The 19882-nt window shown below is 42.1% G+C and overlaps 1 protein-coding gene across 3 annotated transcripts in view; it reads right to left on the bottom strand.

Annotated features, from left to right (window-relative positions):
* nfasca (neurofascin homolog (chicken) a) overlaps positions 1-19882 on the bottom strand; it is a 55367-nt gene that overhangs the window by 7158 nt on the left and 28327 nt on the right. The window contains exons 20-29 of one of the 3 annotated variants that reach the window (XM_071912643.2): positions 19462-19684; positions 18751-18866; positions 18365-18575; positions 17289-17411; positions 16955-17128; positions 14316-14342; positions 11866-12096; positions 10986-11108; positions 7127-7276; positions 1529-1660 (exon numbers count right to left, since the gene is read on the bottom strand). In XM_071912643.2, the coding sequence (XP_071768744.2) occupies positions 1529-1660; positions 7127-7276; positions 10986-11108; positions 11866-12096; positions 14316-14342; positions 16955-17128; positions 17289-17411; positions 18365-18575; positions 18751-18866; positions 19462-19684 (1510 nt within the window). Of the gene's footprint in view, positions 1-1528; positions 1661-7126; positions 7277-10985; positions 11109-11856; positions 12097-14315; positions 14343-16948; positions 17129-17288; positions 17412-18364; positions 18576-18750; positions 18867-19461; positions 19685-19882 lie in introns of all 3 variants that reach the window. The other 2 variants (XM_071912655.2, XM_071912648.2) reach the window with 2 other exon arrangements.

The raw sequence follows: 19882 nt of genomic DNA, 5'->3' as shown, positions 1-19882 counted from the left end.
ATTTAGTATACAAGAGCATCCGGATTTCGTGAGTTTCCTGGAAGTAACTTGAACATCAAAAACCTTATGTTAGTCCTTTTTTACCAAGATGCTTCAGACCATCTCTAAGGATTAACCAAGTTTTAGTCCTAGTCTGGGTGTGAACTCCTCTTATTAGTCTTTTTCTGGGTGTAATTAGGCCTACTCTGTTATTGTTCTTATTTGGCTTTTCACCACCGGGTATTATTCCTTACTTTGACAGCATCAAAGGCAGGCACCTACCTAGACGTTTTGCGAAACCAGTCATGCAACCTCCACCTAGACATTATAGAAACTGCAAAACATTAACAATACTCCGTTTTCTATTGTTCCAAACAATGAGTCAAATTCAGCACATACATCAGCAGCCATGTTGCACAAAGATGCTTTGATTTTTGTCTGAAATCGATTGGGTGTAGTAAATGTATTGGCTGTGATGTTAGTTAAGTTATTATATTAAAAAACACAAATGCGCACTGTTTTAAATCTGATCTGTGAATTATTCTACTACTGTTAGTGCATCTTGACCTGGTTAATAGCAGCCTATAGCTATTTTTCTTTAGCACTGTGTTGACCTCCTGCATTAGTTGTTTCTGGTGCCTGCCGATTAACAGGATAGCTTGACATTTTGAATTATGGTCTGTTATTTTCCATGTCTCCAGGTGGTGGAAAAGTTTCTGCTTTCACACAGTTAACAGAAAAACAGCTGTTAATATTAAAATAGCTGTTAGTCCAACCAATTAAAAGGGCATCAAGCAATTTATGACTTTTATCGATCTCTGTCAGCGACCAAGGAACTGAAACAACATGGTCACACAGCTTATGGTGGCCTGTAATGGACAGAAATATAAAAGTCACATTTTCAGATATATTAGATGTCAGACCAGATCTGTTATGGTCATTTTATGCAATGGTGCGGTAAAAGTCTTATTTATTGCACCTTTAAGCAATTAACATAAAAAAAAAGTTTCTCAGTTCTGATTGGCCAAGTCAGGTTGGAAGCCGTTGCAAAATACCTGATAAACACACACCTGTGACCGCAGTTAATATGAATATTAGCAATGTATTATGTAAACACACGTCTGTGACCGCATAACATTTAAATATTAATATAATAATATATGAACACACATTTGTAGCTATAGAACAATTCATTTAAAATGAATGCTCTAACTTATGTGTTGCTCAGCAACCACCTTGTTCACCTATTGTTAAAGAACTATTTTACTTAGAAGAAAAACAACATTTATAGGAAAAAAATATTGTAATATCTATTTGTTTTTTTAAATAAAAAAAAAAAGAAAAGATTAATTGAACACATGTAGGCCTAATCTGTCTAATTATGTGTTGTAGCTGTTGTAAAATCAGTGTAAAGCATGGCCTCTTTTGGCTTAATGTTTGTGTGTGTGTGTGTGTGTGTGTGGTCAAGTGCCTGGTGATGGAAAAATCAAAATGTCAAAGTTTCCCCATCACCTCCAACATTAGTCCTCTCATGGGTATCAGGCCTTACCTGGGTATTTGCCCCCACGACTCCTTTTGATGAAGCAGACGATGAGGAGGATGAGTACGATGAGGGCGATGGCGCACATTAACCCGATGAACCAGCCCTGAGTGGCTATGTCCACCTGGTCCTTACTGTAGGCTGGAGACACACATGCACAAGACACACAGCGAAAGACAGAAGACAAGAAGAGAGAAAAGAGTGGAAAAAATAATGAGTGCTTTTCTGGACCACGATGAGTCATAGCTAACACATCAGGCAATCTGTTCTCATCCGACAGCGTTCGGCAGAAGGCGACAAGTCAGAACCATCGTCTCATTATTTGCCGAGAAGTCCATACCCAGGATCCAGGCTGCTGTTGCACAAAGGATCTATAACAATAAGGTGTTTGTCTTCTTTTTCCACTACACAGTGTATGAATTTCAATTAGAAAAGAGTGGGAGAGGGAGAGGGTTTGGGGGTGAAAAGAATGTGATTCTTGGATAGTTTCACATCCACTAATATGTTTAACACTTTCGATACACTTGTAAATAACACAAATTCTTATCATTCGACGACTGCCAGGAATTCCACCTCTCAAACGTGAACGTATTTGTTGAAGGGACATTTGTGTTTGAATTTGAATATCCTGATGACCGCAATGTTTACACCGACATTTGTAAGATTCTGTAAAAATGTGACGAGAGTACCAATGACAAATGCGTCAGATTATTACTGTGATCAGATGCTCGATCAGATAAAACTTTACGACTGAGATTCTTTAAAGATGCGTTGTGTTGAATTGCAAGTAGTTGAAGTTCATCAGATTTTATCCCTTAGCTATATAGCAATGTGCTATTTAGAACCTTCTGATACATTTCCAAACAGAACTGTGTTGGAGTTGTGATAGGAATAGGATAGGGGAGTCCCATTGTCAGAGATAGCCATCTAGCTAAACAGAAAGAGTGACATAACACACCATCTGGTCATATGGCTTGTTAGCTAGTGAGCTAACCATAGTATCTGGTTAGCTAACTATCAAGGTTTTGTTGTAAATGTGATTTGCATGATACCTATCATTAGGTGGCTGGTAGTTAGTAGCTGTTGGTAGTCACATGTTAACATGAACATTAGTTGCTTATGCTAAATTAACTTGCAACAACAAAGCCAAAAACCAACAGTTTGCTCAGGTTAACTGAGCTGACTCTTCTCAAGCTACACTCAGAGTGTTTTGGAGTAGAGTTTTTAGAGACTAGGGCAAGACAAGACAGTTTACTGTGTCACAGTAACGTACATTTGGAGACTATACACTTTTATTTATAAAAGTGAATGGACCTACACTCACACCACGACTATCTTTTTCAGGTATCGCTCTTTTTCTATCATAGTTGTTATTTAGCTCATTTTCCACTGGACCTCCATGATGGTGCCAGACATGGCTGGTTTGTGACTCAACTGCAAAGCCAGTTAGCTACACTGTCATTTATCATTATTGAAAAGGCCACAGGTCTTTGCACACCAAGTCCGTATTTTTCGTATGCGTTTTTTGAATCCGTCATCCGATAAAAATTGTTGCGCACAGAAACCTTGCACACTGAGTCCGATGCGTTTTATTATTCTATTCGTTGCGAAAATTCGCAATAGGAGACAAAATGAAGTCGTCAAGCAGTGAGGATGATTTTGTGGTCCTCTCACTTCTTAGTAGAAAAAGAAAAAGAAAATATTGGGTCCATCCGATCCTGAGAAGGCGTCAAGAGCAAGGAGAGTTTATCCCGATCGTTTCCAGGTCTATTTCAGGATGTCAGTGGTGGTCCAGTTAGTTTACAGACAAGCTCATGGTCAATAGTTGTCCTGTGATCAGTCTGTTTATGGACTGCAAATGGTAAATGGACTGCATTTATATAGCGCTTTTCTAGTCTACCGACCACTCAAAGCGCTTTACAACAATGCCTACATTCATTCATTCATTCAAACCTTTATTTAAACTCGAAGAACCATTGAGGTTGCCCTCATTTACAATGATGTCGAGTTCACCCATTCACACACACATTCATACACCGATGGCGGCAAGCTACCACGCAGGGTGCTGGCGCAACCATCGGGAGCAATTTGGGGTTCAGTATCTTGCCCAAAGACACTTCGACATGCGGACTGGAGGAGGACGACCCACTCTACCTCCTGAGCCACAGCCGCCCCATACTTTTCTGCCAGAGCTGATAGTATCAGTGTTTCGAGGCTGTGCTGGAGATCCCAGTAGATTCAGTCGTGCGTAATGGTAATTACCTCCGCCAAGGAGGTTAGGGACTGTTCGTTATTTATGAGAGGGGAGGGGGTGGTGCAAAACGGGGGAGGCACGTCAAATAATTTTTTAAGCACTGGGGAGGGACTTATGTTTTTTATTTTGGCTTTAAGGGAGGGATATACAACTTTAAATGGTTGTATTTTGTATTTATTTTAAATACGTTTTTTCTTTTCAAAATACGTGTTTTACCGCTGTATGGTGACAGGACTCACTAAACTTGGTATCTCCCACCCCTACCTTAACCTCAGTGGACCTCAGGCCCGACTCATCAGCAGTATGGAGATGTGCTCCCGGTGGACAGCCACAATACCCACATGGGTTTGCGTGGTGTCCGGGCTCATATTCTTCACAGTCCCTACAGGAAAGACACCGGCTTCATGTATAAACGTTGTGCACGTACAAAAAGGTTGTGTACACTGGTTTTCACGCACACGTCGGGATGTATAAAAATGAACTTGACGTGAGAATGTGCGGGCCGTCCCGCAAACTTTAGACCATGCGTACGCACATTTGTCTGGCTTTGTCAGTTGGTGACGCCAAACTACTAAGTAATGAAACTCTCCAAATGTTTCAAAATAACGTTTTCACTCAATTCACTGTGCTATGTCTATGAAGTATCGTATGAAACCATAACTATTTCTGCTGATACACCATAATAGTTTGATTATTTATGTGGATAATGTTTAACATTAGAAAGGCCAAAACTCATCTGGCATTGTTATTTTCAATTTTTAGTTCCTCCAACACTGGAGGAAAATGCTATTTTTTCCTCCCTCCTTTTCCAAAATATGAGGGTTTTAAATGTATGAAAAAAGCCACTTAGGAAATAGATACAGGCACTCTCCGCTATATCGCCGCGTTGGTTTGTGTGAATGCACGTCTCTCTCTCCTCCGGCTCGCTTCAAGTAGGTCTGACTTATTGAGCGCAATGAAAACCTAGTCAAACTAATTTCCCACAGATGACATCAGGCCTTACACACAGATGTTAACCCACGTCGGGGACTGTAGCCTGCAGTTGCCGAGGCGCACAGAGATCGATGGCGCACAGGAGGTGAGGCGCACAGATCCATCTCTCCTCGGAAGAAAACGCAGTGTCGGGTGGGCAGATGCACTCGGAATAAGTCCTGGAACAACTGTGTGATGTCCAAACGAGTTGTGTGTAGTACCTGCTCACACAAACCACCGAAGTTGTGCGGTGACTGCGGGACTGAACGGTAAGAAAGGAAACGCCACCCGTGCGTAAAACTAAAAAAAAAAAGCAGTGTAGAAAAAAAATGCCACAAATTGCCATATTTGGAGCGGCAGCACTGCGAACACTGGACATTACACATTATATGGTTTTGTTTTTAATCTTTGAATCAGTTCAGTTGTGCAATTTTACCTTTATTTACAAAAACACTGCATGCATAAAAGCACATTGGACATATTTGGAGAGGGGAGCACTGAACACAGGCACATTCACCATCGTTTTTGACAAGAAGGTGACAAGAGGGGCGTATTGATAGTCATTTGCATAGTTAATTCTGGGAGGGGACAAGGCGGGGTGAGAGGCTCGTGCATGTGCGCTCAATTTCACGTTGATTGGGATGTATAAAGGAAAGGTGCGCAGGACCTGGCGTGCGCACGGTTTTATACTGAAAATCTGAAAATTTCTGTGCGTACATACTTTTCAAGTTTTGTGAGTACGCCATCTTTCAGTATGAAATCTACGCAGTCTTTTATACATGAGGCCCCAAATTCCATGTTTATCTTTCATTGCGTTTCAGATTCTCAGCGGCTGTCATACCCAGAGTGCACGTTGGCTACGTTGGCGGTGAACGCACGCGCACCGCGAGGGGAACCGTCAGGGCCTATTATATTCTAAAAAATAATGTTTAAAAAGTCATCAGTTCTTATTTTATTTTATCAATTCATACTGTAATTTGACAATCAACATCTATGGTTGGAAAAGGTCAGCCTTTGCTTTTTATTTTCTCCAATACTACCTACCTTTGGTGTGAATATAATAAAATATGGTTATTTATGGTGGAGGGAGGGTCATGCATTTTCCCCCAGTCACTCAGGGAGGCTCAAGGAAAAATATTTGTAGCTTCGGGGAGGGTCAAGATAAAAAAAAAAACGAAAGCCACATCCCAGCCACACCCCCCCCCCCCCCCCCCCCCCTTTGTTTGTCGTAAAGTGCTTTGTGCTGGGAGACGAAGTGAATCAGCTTATCAGATGCCATTTTGGATGATGAATAACAACAGTACGGTGGCAACAACAACTCTCTAAAGGCTTTTGACGGATGTGAAAAAAAGCAGAAAATCGAACCTGTTCCGAAAACTTTAATGACGGACGAAAGTTTCGGAGTCGGTGTGTAAACGTGATTGACACAACGTGAGGTCGTATTTATTTTTAAACGTGCGACAATTTCGGACGAAAAATACGGACTTGGTGTGCAAAGGCATTAAGCCTTGCTTTAGCATAACATTACTGGTTCTCTGAATGTGAGCGGAGCAGGGTCAAGTCAGAACTAGCCTACAGCTCTACTGAGCCATTAGCCAAGAAAGCTAAATTTGCAACACATGCACCACACTTTTACAGAAAAAAAAACCAAATACAGATTTTGTACCATCTCACAGTTCATTTATGTCATATAGATCTAATTAATGATGAGTTTATTTGAATGTGATTTCAACTATCTGGCTCCCTAGTTGATCAGCTGCCTTCATCTCTTCTATGGAGAATACAGTTAGCAAACATAGCTTATGTTGCATTACATATACATAGAAGCACTGTTTATACAACAGTATGATTTATTATGAAAAGCCAGAGTATGTGTTGTCTCAAGATCATAAAAAGATTTAGCGCTTTATATAAGTATTGCCATACTGTAGTATGGCAGCAGTCCATGTTGAAGATGAAGAACCCAGAAGTGTATTCTCCTGTCATGTGACGTCATCTAACTATTTACAAAGAGGATTATGGGAGCTGTGCGAAAAATCACAGCTGAAGAGTGAAGATTTAAAAAGTTACATTTTCACAATAATACAACCTTTACTTCCTTTGATTAATTAGATACTGATCATTCAAATCAGATATGATGCGTAGAAAGTTATTTTTATTACGCCAGGATGAAGTTTAATAGCACCCAGGTAGGAGTGAAGTGTCTCATCCTGACTGACTTGAATTTACCTCTTGAATAACATGACACTGTGGTAGAAATAAAAAAAAAACCCAATACCAGCTTTTACTCAGTTAGATACTACTACTGACAGACTTGCACCCACAGTAGCCCACCTGGCCGTAGTGTAACCCGGGTGTCACCTGGCCAGGTGTGGTCTCACCTGCGCTGGTCTCAAAGTTGACATATTTGCTGCTGATGCTGTTGTGCTCATGGGAGTAAACCCTCAGACGGTACTTGGCGCCTTCGATCAGATCCGCCACTGTAATGGGGGGCTGTTGTTTCACTGGTACAATTTTCACCGTCCCGTCGCCTTGGAGACACAAGAAAGGGGCCAATCACACTCCGGGGGGTGTGGCCTTGTTGCCACAGTAACGGCTGTGCGTATTAGCAAAGGTCACAGCATCTTGATGCTTTGCAGGGAGACTTTTTCTGAGTGATAGCAGGGTTATTGAAGTGAATTGAGACTGATAACAATGCAGCGCCAATCGTCAGCATAATGGTTCTTGCACCTCTTGACTGTATAGATGCACACGCATAATGTACTTTAATACTTTTAGCCATTATAGTTAATGGATGAGGTGCAAGTCTTTGAGGCTCAGTTCAGCTGACACTTTCCGTTCATTTTCTTCTTTTATGGCTCTGAGACTACATTTTCTCTCAAGGGCATAATTCTCCAGAGAAAACTAATCTAAAAATGGGGAGGAGGGGGAGGAGGGGTACAAGGAGCAGGTGTTCCTTCAGGCAACCACTATACTGTGGACATCAAAGTTTCACAAAACTAAACTCCCCTGCGAATTGGCTGCTGTGGGTCATATTACCTTAACTGGTTGGAATTTAAATTGACACATTATGGAACTCTCTATGTTCTTGGATAACATCAAGAGCTAGGGTAGCAAAGCATTGTTTGTCTCAATTATTCACAGACCCACACTCATCTCCATGAGGTAAAAAAAAACAAAAACATAACAACCGTTTGAAGCGCTGCATCTTTCCGGTGGAAAGACGTGTCGGTCATGACATGGCCGAGCTATGAGCATGACTCTGAAGTGACAGCAAGTGGTGACATCATGCACCATGCTACATGAACTTTGACCCTTTCGCAAGAGTGATGTCATCCAACAAAGCTCATTCCAAAGCCCTATTATTGACAGTCCTGCATACAGCCAAACAAAACTAATAAAGCATAAGAGAGAGAGGTCATGCCACTCCTTTCAACACAATTAGTCAATGAAGTGCTATGTGTAAGGCCAAGGCCGGTGTTTACTGGATCTGATATAACAATCTTTCAGCTTTATGTGAAAGAGATGGTCAAAAATACCGTATCAGGACGCCTGAGAGAAAAAAAACAGGTTCAGAGATTTTGTAATTGAGGTCACACACAAGACTCCCTACTAGCCCTGACTACAGACTAAAGAAAATCCAGACAACTGACAGCACACAGTACACTGTCCATCCAACAACAATAAAATCTCTGACCAAGGATAAAATGTTGGTCTGTTTATTTATTTTTTATGGTGCTCACTTAATATAGCTTGTTGCAAAGAACAAAAAATGAAGAAAAATAAACTTTTTAAACTGTAGACCATGTCAATAACTTGCACTGATTTACAATAGCAAATTATGGGATATCGACTTCCATCAATCCCCTATGTTGTGTTGCTGCAGCACATGAAGCTATTACTGTCTGGACTGGTTATATCCTGGGAACCTGAGCGCTTATGTGGACATGCATATACACTATGTGTTTGACTGTATCAACACAGTCTCACAAAATGTTGTGAAATGTATACATGCGGTTGTGTATACGTACACACGTCATAGCACTGACGCCAACACCTTGCCACCTTTCCTTTTCCTCTCCTCTGCCACCAAAGCATCACCCTTCCCCTGACTCTAACGTCCTCTGACAGACCTGCTGAGACTCCTGGGTCACCCAGAGTCAGAAAGAAAGAGGAAAGATGAAGGGATGATGGTGGGAGGTGGAGGCATGTCAGAGGCTCTCTGCCATTGTTCCTTAGAATCAAAGCTTTCAGATTTGACCTTGGGGAAGGAGGGAGGGGGGGTGGGAGGGCGGAGACCATTAGATCAGTCTCATCATCCCACTTTCCTCCCTCCCTGTTTCCCGTTCTCTCTCTCTCTCTCTCTCTCTCTCTCTCTCTATTCACATTCAGACAGTCATTAAGAATTAAAGCCATTGCCCAAGTGCATGAAAAATACATCCTTCCTTCTCTCCGTCCTCGATCAAAGATCAGAGACTGTTGGACTGGTGGAAAGCAATAACATAGAGCCTATCTGCCGGGCTGTCCAATCTCAGCCAACTCAGAGATTCCAGAGGAGGGATGATGCATGTTCACGGATGTGTATTGTAAAAGCAGACTTCAAGAGTGCGCCTCTTCCAATCAAAAGTAAAAGCAAGCAGTGATGTAAGCATGGATGGCAAAAAAGTGATGCGCTCAATCAGAGAAAGCAAGCCGAACAGCCCGATTGCAAAGCTGGTTCAGCAGCAGCCATTCAAAGCCAGGCAGATGTAGGTGTATGCAAAGAAACCATGACGATGGGTGCACTGCATAGGAAGTCAGTGGTGACGTGATTATGATAAACATACTCATTTTCAAAACACAAAGAAAAGAGAGACAGGCAGAAATGGAAAGAGAGAGCATAAGAGAAAGAGACAGAGAGAGATAGAGAATACAGCACATTGTACCTTATCATTTTAAAAAACTATCGAAGTGAGACGTCAAGCTTTACGTGCGAACATCACCTCCTCAAATGAAAGGGAGTGATGAAAACACACCAACGCACCCAAGAAGCTGCTGCTACTATAGTTGAAGGTTATCTCTGGCAGCAACTATCTCTGATCAAGAGTTTCATATTTCCCATTCTTGAAGAGAAGGCTGTGATTGAGTGACTTGTGAAGGAGCACACTTGTTATTCAGAAACTTCACACCAAAAAGAAGAGCCATTCCTTTCTTCTTTCCCATGTCCTCATCTTTCCCTTTCCATCTCTCTCTCTCTTTCTCTGTGTTTTTTACTGCATGTTCTACCCTATCCAAACAACAGATTATTTTTTCATTACTGGACAAAAGACTTTCTAAAAGGGCGCACTGTAAAGACTGGGGTATGTAAGGAGTGAATAAAGCTGGAGCAAGGGCACATTTCAGCAAAACCCTTGAGCAGGGAATTTTGGAGTAACAAAAACCTGCCACCGAGGAGTAATTGAACTCGGTATGTAATAAAATAAGACATTAATTATTCAATGAAAAGGCCACTGCATAGTACTGTGCTTCTTCCGCAGCTAGTTAGATGGTAATCAGAATTCTACTGGTAGCACAATCGAGTTTCATACCGAGCTGCAGCGAAAACATAGTTTAGCCAGAAAATTACATTTCTGTCCAATAGGGATTTCTGTCAACAGAGATGGATTGAGCGATATTCGCAGACAGCTAAAAGTGTAATTTTGGAGAGTGGGCTGGAGTGCTCTCATAAATTGACCAGAGTTTCTTTCACCATCCAGTCATTTCTGTAATTCCCAACCCTGAACACCTAAGGTTAGCCAAGGTTCCTCTCTAAAAATCCGGCAGGCTGGCAGAAAATGATTAAACAAATCTGATCTTTGCCAAACGCCGGATTTTGTTATATCTGCTAAATGTGAATTGATGACGTCTTGCTTCTTTCTTAAAACTAGAACTGTCAAAGTCTTGAACTCTAGAGCTCAAGCCAACACTGGAGAGAAGCAACTATTAAAACGTCCAGTGGTTTCACAGGTACTGTCCCAGCATCATCATAAACTTTGGATCTGTTTTGACACAAATTGTCTGCTCTCTGCACTAAATATATCCCTCTGTCTGCTCTGACTCTCTGCACTCAGTATCTTCCTGTAACTCACTCAATATCTCACTGCTCTACAAACTCTGGACCCAGTTTTTTACTTTTACTTGAGTTCAGTTCTAGTTTTAGGGTTTAATAGTGCAAGGTCGTCTGGCAAACACAAGCCTGCGGGTTTTGGTCTGGTTTCTTACTGTCCAGTGTGAACTCTAGCACAAACTCGCTGCTGCCGGCCGGGAAGTTGTGTCTCCAGCTGACGTTAGCGTAGTTACTGTTAGGCTCCACCGTCAGATTCCAGATGTCCCGCCCAGGGGCCACTACACAGGGGGTCAGGGGTAAGGGGTCAAAGGTCAGGGGGCAGAGAGGGCACGGTTACAACAACCACACACAGGGCTCAATTTAGACCTATGCATGGAGAGTCATTCATTTACACGAACAACACTAAGGGAGTTCCCTGCTAGAATGGTTAGGGATCAATTCCAATCTTAGTCCGCTCAAAGCAAGAAGTAAATTTAATTAGTTCATGGATTGAAAATTCACCCACAACAAAGTTTCAGGGGATTTTTCAATTCATGAAACACTTAATTGCATTGCTTACCCCTGGTTTGGAGTGGATCAGAATGCAAATTGAGCCTAACCCTGAGGAACATGGTGAGCTCTGCCAATATCACAATCCTCATCAATTGAGATAGGCTGCCTTCATTTGCTATCAGAGTGCTTTCATCACTGTGTCTAAGGGGTTAAAGGTACTCAACATCAGATTATTTCAAAAAGGTTGGATTCTCACTTCCTGACCAGGAGGATCGAGTTGCCGGCTACATCCCAATATTCTGAGATAATTCCCTACTATCTGTACAGCAGGTAGAGGTACAGCATATCGGAATGCAGCCCCTAATTTATTTTCCCGTTTCGTCAGGTGGGAGAAGGCAATCATCTTTTGATATCAAAAGACATCAAAGTTGGTAAAAAGATACTCCAGAAAATCAAATTAGTACTATTAATTAGTGCCATTTATGGTCGACCAAAACACACTGGAAAGACAGTAAAAAACCACAATGGGACAACAGCAAGTACCCAACACATTCTGATCGGTACGCTTGGTGGTGACCAACACGGGCGGAGTGGTGGTAGTGGTTGCCTCAGTTGTAGTAGTTGTGGTAGTAGTTGTAGTAGTAGTAGTAGTCGTAGTTGTAGTAGTGGTTGAGGTACTAATGGTTGTAGGGGCGATGGTAGTAGGAGGAAGAGGAGCGAGAGGAGGAGGAGTAGGAGCGAATGTTGAAGCCACGGGGGCGTCTGTGAGCTCGACTACAGGGGAGGAGGTGGGAGAGAGCAGAGGGTTAAAGACAACAGGAAATCAAACAGGTAGACAGACACTGATACTGACCACCAGACACACATAGAAGTCAATGAACCATTGAGTTGAAAGGACACAAGGAATTCTCCACAACTAAAGATACTTACAGTTGATTGAATTCATCACAAGTCAACAAATGACCATACTATTCATTTGAATAAGGTGACTGTTATTCCAGCTGATCCTTGTGGGATTCAGTAACACTTCATCATCAGTGTCCCTATAATGGGCTGGTACATAGACTGAGGTGTCAGTGCCACCAAGAGGCCAAATGCTGGTATTACCTCAGCCAGAGAGGATATGGATTTACACTGTGTTCTGTAGAAGAGGGTCCACTTGAGTAGGTATTTTACAAGAATTAGAAATCCTTCTCTTGCTTACTATTTCCACCAAGTCTTTCTTTAGACTTTGTATACATGTTGTCACTCTGTGTTACTTCATTTAAGGTAGCACCTCTTCCCCTGGTTGCCTGAACACGTTTTCTGCTGCCTTCCACTTTAAGTGTTTTTTCAGTTAAAACCAGCTTTACCTTGAGGTTGATGGTCATCTCCAGCTACTGAAGGGTCCCATTACTGAGGGCCTACAGGACCCACCCCACCGCATACACACACAATCCCAAACCCCAGCCAGCATGCTTATATCACCAGGCTGGATGCCAAGCATGCTCTCAAACCAACCCGGAAAGCCGACCCATAGAGTGAAGTAAGTGGAGGAAAAGGAGGCAGGCTTGAACACATAAGCATGTTCAAGAAGCTCCACAGCCAGTTCATATCAATCACAATGTCAACCAACAGCTACATCAGTCAAAAGACCATTAGCATTATGCTTTTTTGGGGAGGATCCTGCTGAAATCCTGCCTTACCTGTATTCCCCAGTCTATACTTTTGACCCGGTGAACAGAAGCAATGGATGAAAAGGCAGAGCAGCGTGACTTTGGAAAAGCGGAGGCGCAAGACAGGGATGATGCGAGCAAGTGAATGAGTGAGCGAGCAAGCCGGTCAGCAAAAGAGGTCTGAAGCAACTGATGATGAAGAATCTGTATTTGTCCTCCCAAGCACACTCATTTGGTCATACGGTCGATCAAACTGTTTCTCCCGACGTTTAGATGCAAGCACATACGACTGCTCCCATCCCATCATGACGCTGCATTCAATGGTGATGAGAGAACAGCGGACCGCTCGCTGCACAAGGCTAACTTGTGGCTCGTGGGAGACGGGAAGAGGAAGTGATGTCGTGGGGTTGCATCGTGAAGGTGCGCCATCAGGGATTGGTGCTGGGATTGGGAGGTTAAAGGTCAACGTAGACACTAAATACACCGTGGAGAGAGATTCTAGTATAGAGAGAGTGATATCACAGGTTTGCATGGGCTAATATGTGTTTAGTGTCAACCATGTGATATGACGTATGTGTGTTTGATATGTTAAAATGTGTCCAAGTCAAATATTCCAGAGCGTTGTTGGAGGAGGGGGGAGCTATTCAATCCCTGAAAGCACACAGTGACAGACAAATAACAGCATTACACATAGAGAAAGGATGGAGAGATGAGAAAAGAAAGCAGCATAGGCTGCAGTTCAGTCCAGTAGCACAGAGAATCGGATCTGCTTAACAATTTGAGCCTATGGCATGTTGCTTTCTGATTTCATTCGGTAAATTATGAATATTACCTGTTAGAGAATTGAATACTCCAAGTGAAAAAGTGATCAGCGTCCAACATCAGGTAATAAATCCCATGGGACTAAATTGTTATTCATCATGTTTTCCTTTTTTTCAAAGTCTATTAAAGGTACGCCATGAAGCATTTTTAAAAACTAATGTCCCAAAATGAATGTGGTGATGATTAATTGATGTTACAATGCTACACATAGCACCTTTAATGATAAATCCTGTTTTGCTTTACATTACAAGAACATGAGGCAATTCAGATATTTGTTGAATATCAGAGTGACTGTACCATTGTGAGCTGCAGGGGGTGGTAGAGCTACGTTTTGTTGGAAATACAAGAATGAAATGAAGCTGGACTGCACTGTTGGTAAATGTTTAGAGGGACATACATAGAGACAGACATGGAGGAGTCGGTGGGGATAGGGGGGGCAAATAGATGGAAAGACAGAAAAAAAGACAAGCAGATGGACAGACAGGCAGACAAGCTGTGCTTCTTATTCCTCATTACCTAGGCTTGTGGCATCAGTATAGTCTTCTGCCAACGAAAAGAGGGGAGAGACAGAAGAGAGGGGACACATGTAAGAGAGAGAGAAGGGAAACCAAGAACGACAGAGGCTGGGAGAGAGAGAGAAAGAGAGAGAGAGTTAACAGACAAGACACTCAGCAAGGTCAACCGAGAGGCAGGGCAAGAGACAGAGAGAGAGAGAGACAGACAGACAGAGAGAGAGACACTGACAACAGGGAGAAAGAACACTGGCTGATTCTGATCTAATGACTGTGTGTGTGTGTGTGTGTGTGTGTGTGTGTGTGTGGTGATAACGTCATCCATCGGAAAAAGACCATTTCTCTCTCCATCTGACACCCTGACAAAGAAGCCTGTGTACCAAAGGGCTAGAGCCTCACACAAACACACACACACACACACACACACACAAACACACATACATACAGGCTCTAGTGGTAAGGCCCCGTATTAACAAAGCCAGCACTGATCTCGGTTCAGTGGTCAGATCCCAGTGGTCCGTCTCCCTCATTCTGATTCAAAGTGCAACGCTGCTCTGGGATCAGCCCTGCTGCTCTTTGTGAATGCAGGTTTTGTTTGGATCTAATCTTGGCTGAGAAACTCTCACAATGTAAACGGCTGGCAAGCAATCGAACCAACCCAGTTCCCATGCACAGAAAAGGCTGGAAATGGTATAATTACATAGTGAAAGACACAATGCACTGGAGCGGAGTGGGACTTAAACGTCCTGTGGGATGTTTGCCTCTTCGCTTGGCATAATTGTTGGGAAAGCTCAATCCTAGACTCACTGTGTATCAAGGAAACCCCAGTAACTAGGAGAAACTGGGTCAACAGTCCATCTGTGTGATCTGTGTGGTTTTATATCTAGAAATTGTCTGTAAATGCAAAGTTTGTCCTGATCCACAACTCCCTTTTTCATTCTATCCTAGTCTATGATCACTATGATCCCCGTGACGTACATTAAAGGAAAAATCAACCCAAAATAGGCTTTACATGTTTTGAAATTGAAATGTATTGATGAAAGCATGATCTGTATGGATAGTGCTTTTGCAAGTCTTAATGTGAGTTCACCGCAGCATGTTCTGCGCGGTTTATTTGAATTTATTTCCTCCTTTAGTTTGGAACCTAATCGGAACCAACTACATGAAACGACCCCAAAAAACATTTATGGATATAAATCAATATATAAATGTCATCTGATAGCCAGCAGTTCCTCAGGCTTGGAAGGCCTAGCATAACAAAATGAAGTCTGGACTGATGCTCATATGCAGCTATTTCTTCATGTGTTCTTAACTGGTATGAACACCAGAGAAGAAGAGCGCAGACAAGCCCATCATGCTTAGCTTCAGTTACAGGGACTGATTTGTTTTGAAAATCTCAAACCTGATCTGATGACAGGTTACCAAAACTCTGTTGAATAAATTAGCTACTTGTGAGTCCATGTGACTTCTGTTTCCAAGCCCTGGTTCACTTATAATTGTGTGAACCTACATGAACCAAACAAAGTCAACTTTTTCAACGATTGTTCAGACCAAAGAAAACCAACTGTAGGTGTAAGGGTGTGTAGGATCGCACCCTTAAAATCCGAACATTCATTTGGCTTCCTTTCTTTTGCATCCAGTGCAGTGATGGGGCGCAGCCAGGGTTAAAGTGCAAAGACTCCACTCCTTTTTGTAACTTCTACATTCCGGTGGAAATCGCTACTTCTGTGTGCACAACAGTGAAGTAACAGTGAAGACGCATCTGACACAGTAAATGAGCAGAATTACAACTATGTTGCTTTTGGGTTGATTTACCAATAAGTCCATTTTCTGGCTCTTTTCTACCAAAAATAATCAGCTCAATGTGGGAGGGGAAAAAAAGTGCACAGGGGAAACGGTGAAAAAGCCAAGCAGTTTTGTTGATATAAAAAGTGACAGCACACTTACCCCATCCACAACCAGATGATGGTAGATTACTACTGCAGCTACTTATTAGGGTTAGACTCATATATGGAGCTGATTTTGGTCTTTTATTAAAAATCAGATCCGGTCCAGTCAGTGTCCTCCACCTCTGATATGATGCATATGATGCAGTTTGATTGATTACATATTTGTTGTAGAATTGATTGAACTGGTTGTCTATGAGAAGCCTTCACCTTAACCTGAATTTTGTTTGATTGGATTCCACATAAATATGCACGAATATGTATTAGCATTATTATAATTACTCATATTATTATGGTAACCTTAGGTTTCAAGGGAGAGTTTTTGTGCCATGATGGTCTAAATGCTGTTTCAGAGGCTTTTCCACTCTGACTAGAATAAAAATCGGGGGGAAAGACTGAATATTTGAGTCTTTTTTTTGGCATAAATATGGTCAAATTTTTAAAATGGCAATCACTAGCACATAATATTGGCAATCCAAAAATATCAGTATCTGTATCGGTCTTCAAACACCTACATTAGTCAAACCCTACTATAGTGGACTTCAGTATGCAGTGAAAGGAAAAATCTCCTCCTGAATTTGCAGACTCAAATGAAACAACTTGATCAAGATCACAGAGAAATCTACCTCCTTTTGTTATAGATTTGAAGGTAGTGTGTGTGTGCGAGTGTGTGCGTGTGTGTGTTTGAAACACTCACCCTCATTCGCAAAGTGCGGGGACTCCTCAGCGTAGACTTCCCCTGCTCCCACCTGAGTGAGGGCCATGAGGAAGAACTTGTAGCGGGTGGATCGATCCGGCAGGCGGAGGGTGTATTCTGTCATGTTAGGAAGGAACGTTTCCAACTGGGGACGACCCACTCTGGAGCCGTTGACTGCACACACACACACACACACACACACACACAGAAGGTATGACAAGGTATGAAGGAGGAGGTTTGGGCTGTTAGGAACGTTGGTTCCTGTGGGTGATTTGAGAGCGTGTGCACGAGTGTGTGGGTGCTTAGAGGGTGACAACCAATCAGAGCAGCTCACCCGTTTGGTACTTGAGCTGGTATCCAATCAGAATGCCGTTGGGCTCCAGAGGTTTGTCCCATTGTAGGTGGATGGTGTCCGAACTCCTCCGATTAATCCTAAAGAACCTGGGAGCGTCCGGCACTACACACACACACACACACACACACACACACACAAAGATAAGCGAGGTGTCAAGGGGGTAGGAGAAGAGAGAAAAGAAAAGAAAAAAAGAAAAATATTGTTGACATCAGGGATTGGATTACTGTAACATGGGATCGTCTTACTTTTCATTGGCATAGTTTTTGGATGTCTTTCTTTTCAATATGTCATTTTAAATGTTTTACCTTTTCTTTCTTTCTTTTTTCCTTTCTCATTCCTCTTCCTTTCTTTCTTTCTTTTCAATATGTCATTTTAAATGTTTTACCTTTTCTTTCTTTCTTTTTAATGTCATTTTAAATGTTTTACCTTTTCTTTCTTTCTTTCTTTCTTTCTTTCTTTCTTTCTTTCTTTTTAATGTCATTTTAAATGTTTTACCTTTTCTTTCTTTCTGTCTTTCTTTCTTTTTAATGTCATTTTAAATGTTTTACCTTCAATATGTCATTTTAAATGTTTTACCTTTTCTTTCTTTCTTTTTAATGTCATTTTAAATGTTTTACCTTTTCTTTCTTTCTTTCTGTCTTTCTTCCTTTCTTTCTTTCTTTTCAATGTGTCATTTTAAATGTTTTACCTTTTCTTTCTTTCTTTTTAATGTCATTTTAAATGTTTTACCTTTTCTTTCTGTCTTTCTTTCTTTCTGTCTTTCTTTCTTTCTTTCTAATGTTTTACCTTTTCTTTCTTTCTGTCTTTCTTTTTAATATGTCATTTTAAATGTTGTGTAGAGTAAGTTAACTCAGGAGGATGGTAATTACCTCTGGATAAGTGAGTCTAGAGTAAAGTTTGCCAGGGGAATAGAAACACTAGTGATCTAGTAATTTGGCTCAGAAAGATTTGTATGTATTTTTTCTGTTTTAGGTGAAGCACGTTGAATAAAGTCAGCCTTGCCTAGTGGAACCCTAATGTGAGCGTGTCCTGGTTGTGACATGCTGGGCGCTCACCTCCCTCCTTGGTGGTGAAGTCCACGGTGTTGCTGGCCGGACTCTCGTAGCGGCTGTTGGCGGCGACCATGAACATCTTGTAGTGGGAGTAGGGCAGCAGGTCGGCGAGGACGCCGGACGGCTCGGCCACCGTGCTGTAGAAGCCCTTCGCCTTCCTCTCCTTACTGACCGCCACGCCCTGAGCCAGACTGGCCTCGCGCCAGTAGTATAGCTGGGAGGGAGGAAAGGAGGACAAAAAAGAAACAGAATAAGGAGGAAGAAGAAACATAAAAATGACAGCGTTTAAAAGCTTCATCTGCTGTTCTTTTCCCGCTGTCGTCACAATATGCAGGCGTGCTCGGATGACACGGCGGTGGAGCAGGTGCGTGTGTGTGTGTGTGTCTCACCCTGTACTCCTTGAACTCTCCCTGGACTGTGCTGGGGTCCACAGGCTTCCAGTGGATGTTGATCTTGGTGCTGTCGAGCTTTGACACCCGGAGGTCAGTAGGAGGGTCAGTCGGCTCTGGACACACGGGATAAAGGAGTGTGAGTGTGTGTTAAAGGAAAAGAAATCCACCTTCGGATACTCTTCCTCTGTTATATATCATCAATCTGTGATGTTCAATGCATTCATGCAGGAGTTAAAGTTAAACAGACAAACACTAGTGCTAGCATTCCTCAACATTAAGACTACATTTCCCATAAACCCCGTTGCTTCCTGCATGCATGTGAATTAAAGTTCGCATACATCGGTTTGCAGATATTGATGTTGTATATAGTACTGATCAATACTACACTGGTTGTCTATGGGAAGCCATGGGAAGTATGCATGAATATGTTTTATTACTACTATTACTAATTATTATTATCATCTTATGTTTCAATGGAGAGTTTTAGTGTCCCATGATGGTCTAAATGTTGTTTCAGAGGCTTTTCCACCCTGACAAGAATACAATTCTGTGTGGATACACTGAATACTTTATTATTTTTTTTATTTTATTATTTTGGCAGATCAAAGGTCAAAAATTTCAGCTATCAGCCGCAATCCAAAAATCAGTATTGGTAACAGCCATATCAGTTGAACCCTAGTGTGTGTGTGTGTGTGTGTGTGTCCTTACTGTCCTCTCCAGAATAGCCGATGACCACATTGGACTCGGGTCCTGGTCCGAAGTCGTTCCTGGCCTGGATTTTGAGCTCATAAGGCACGTAGGTTTCTGTGTCGTGGATGACGTGCTTCGACCCGACCGTGGTCACGTTGCTCCACTCCTCTCCCGAATCCTTCCGCCGCCACCATACGTTGTAGTGTAAGTTAGGGCCATTTCGCTCCAGATCAAGCAGAGGCTAAAAGGAATAAAATAATAATTCATAGCTTTCTCATATCAGGTCTCTACATACACACACTACATACACACAAGTACATAATGAAGTGTCTGTACTTTCAACTGTGACATCATGTTATTTTTTAATGCTACACCTACACTACAGTTTATTTGCAACATAGAAGCAGAACAATATGTAAAAAGTCACAGTGATAAAATG

Source organism: Centroberyx gerrardi, chromosome 5 (genome assembly GCF_048128805.1).
Source record: "Centroberyx gerrardi isolate f3 chromosome 5, fCenGer3.hap1.cur.20231027, whole genome shotgun sequence".
Classification (NCBI taxonomy): domain Eukaryota; kingdom Metazoa; phylum Chordata; class Actinopteri; order Beryciformes; family Berycidae; genus Centroberyx; species Centroberyx gerrardi.
The sequence above is the reverse complement of the archived record's forward strand: the minus strand, read 5'-3'. Positions and strand labels throughout refer to the sequence as shown.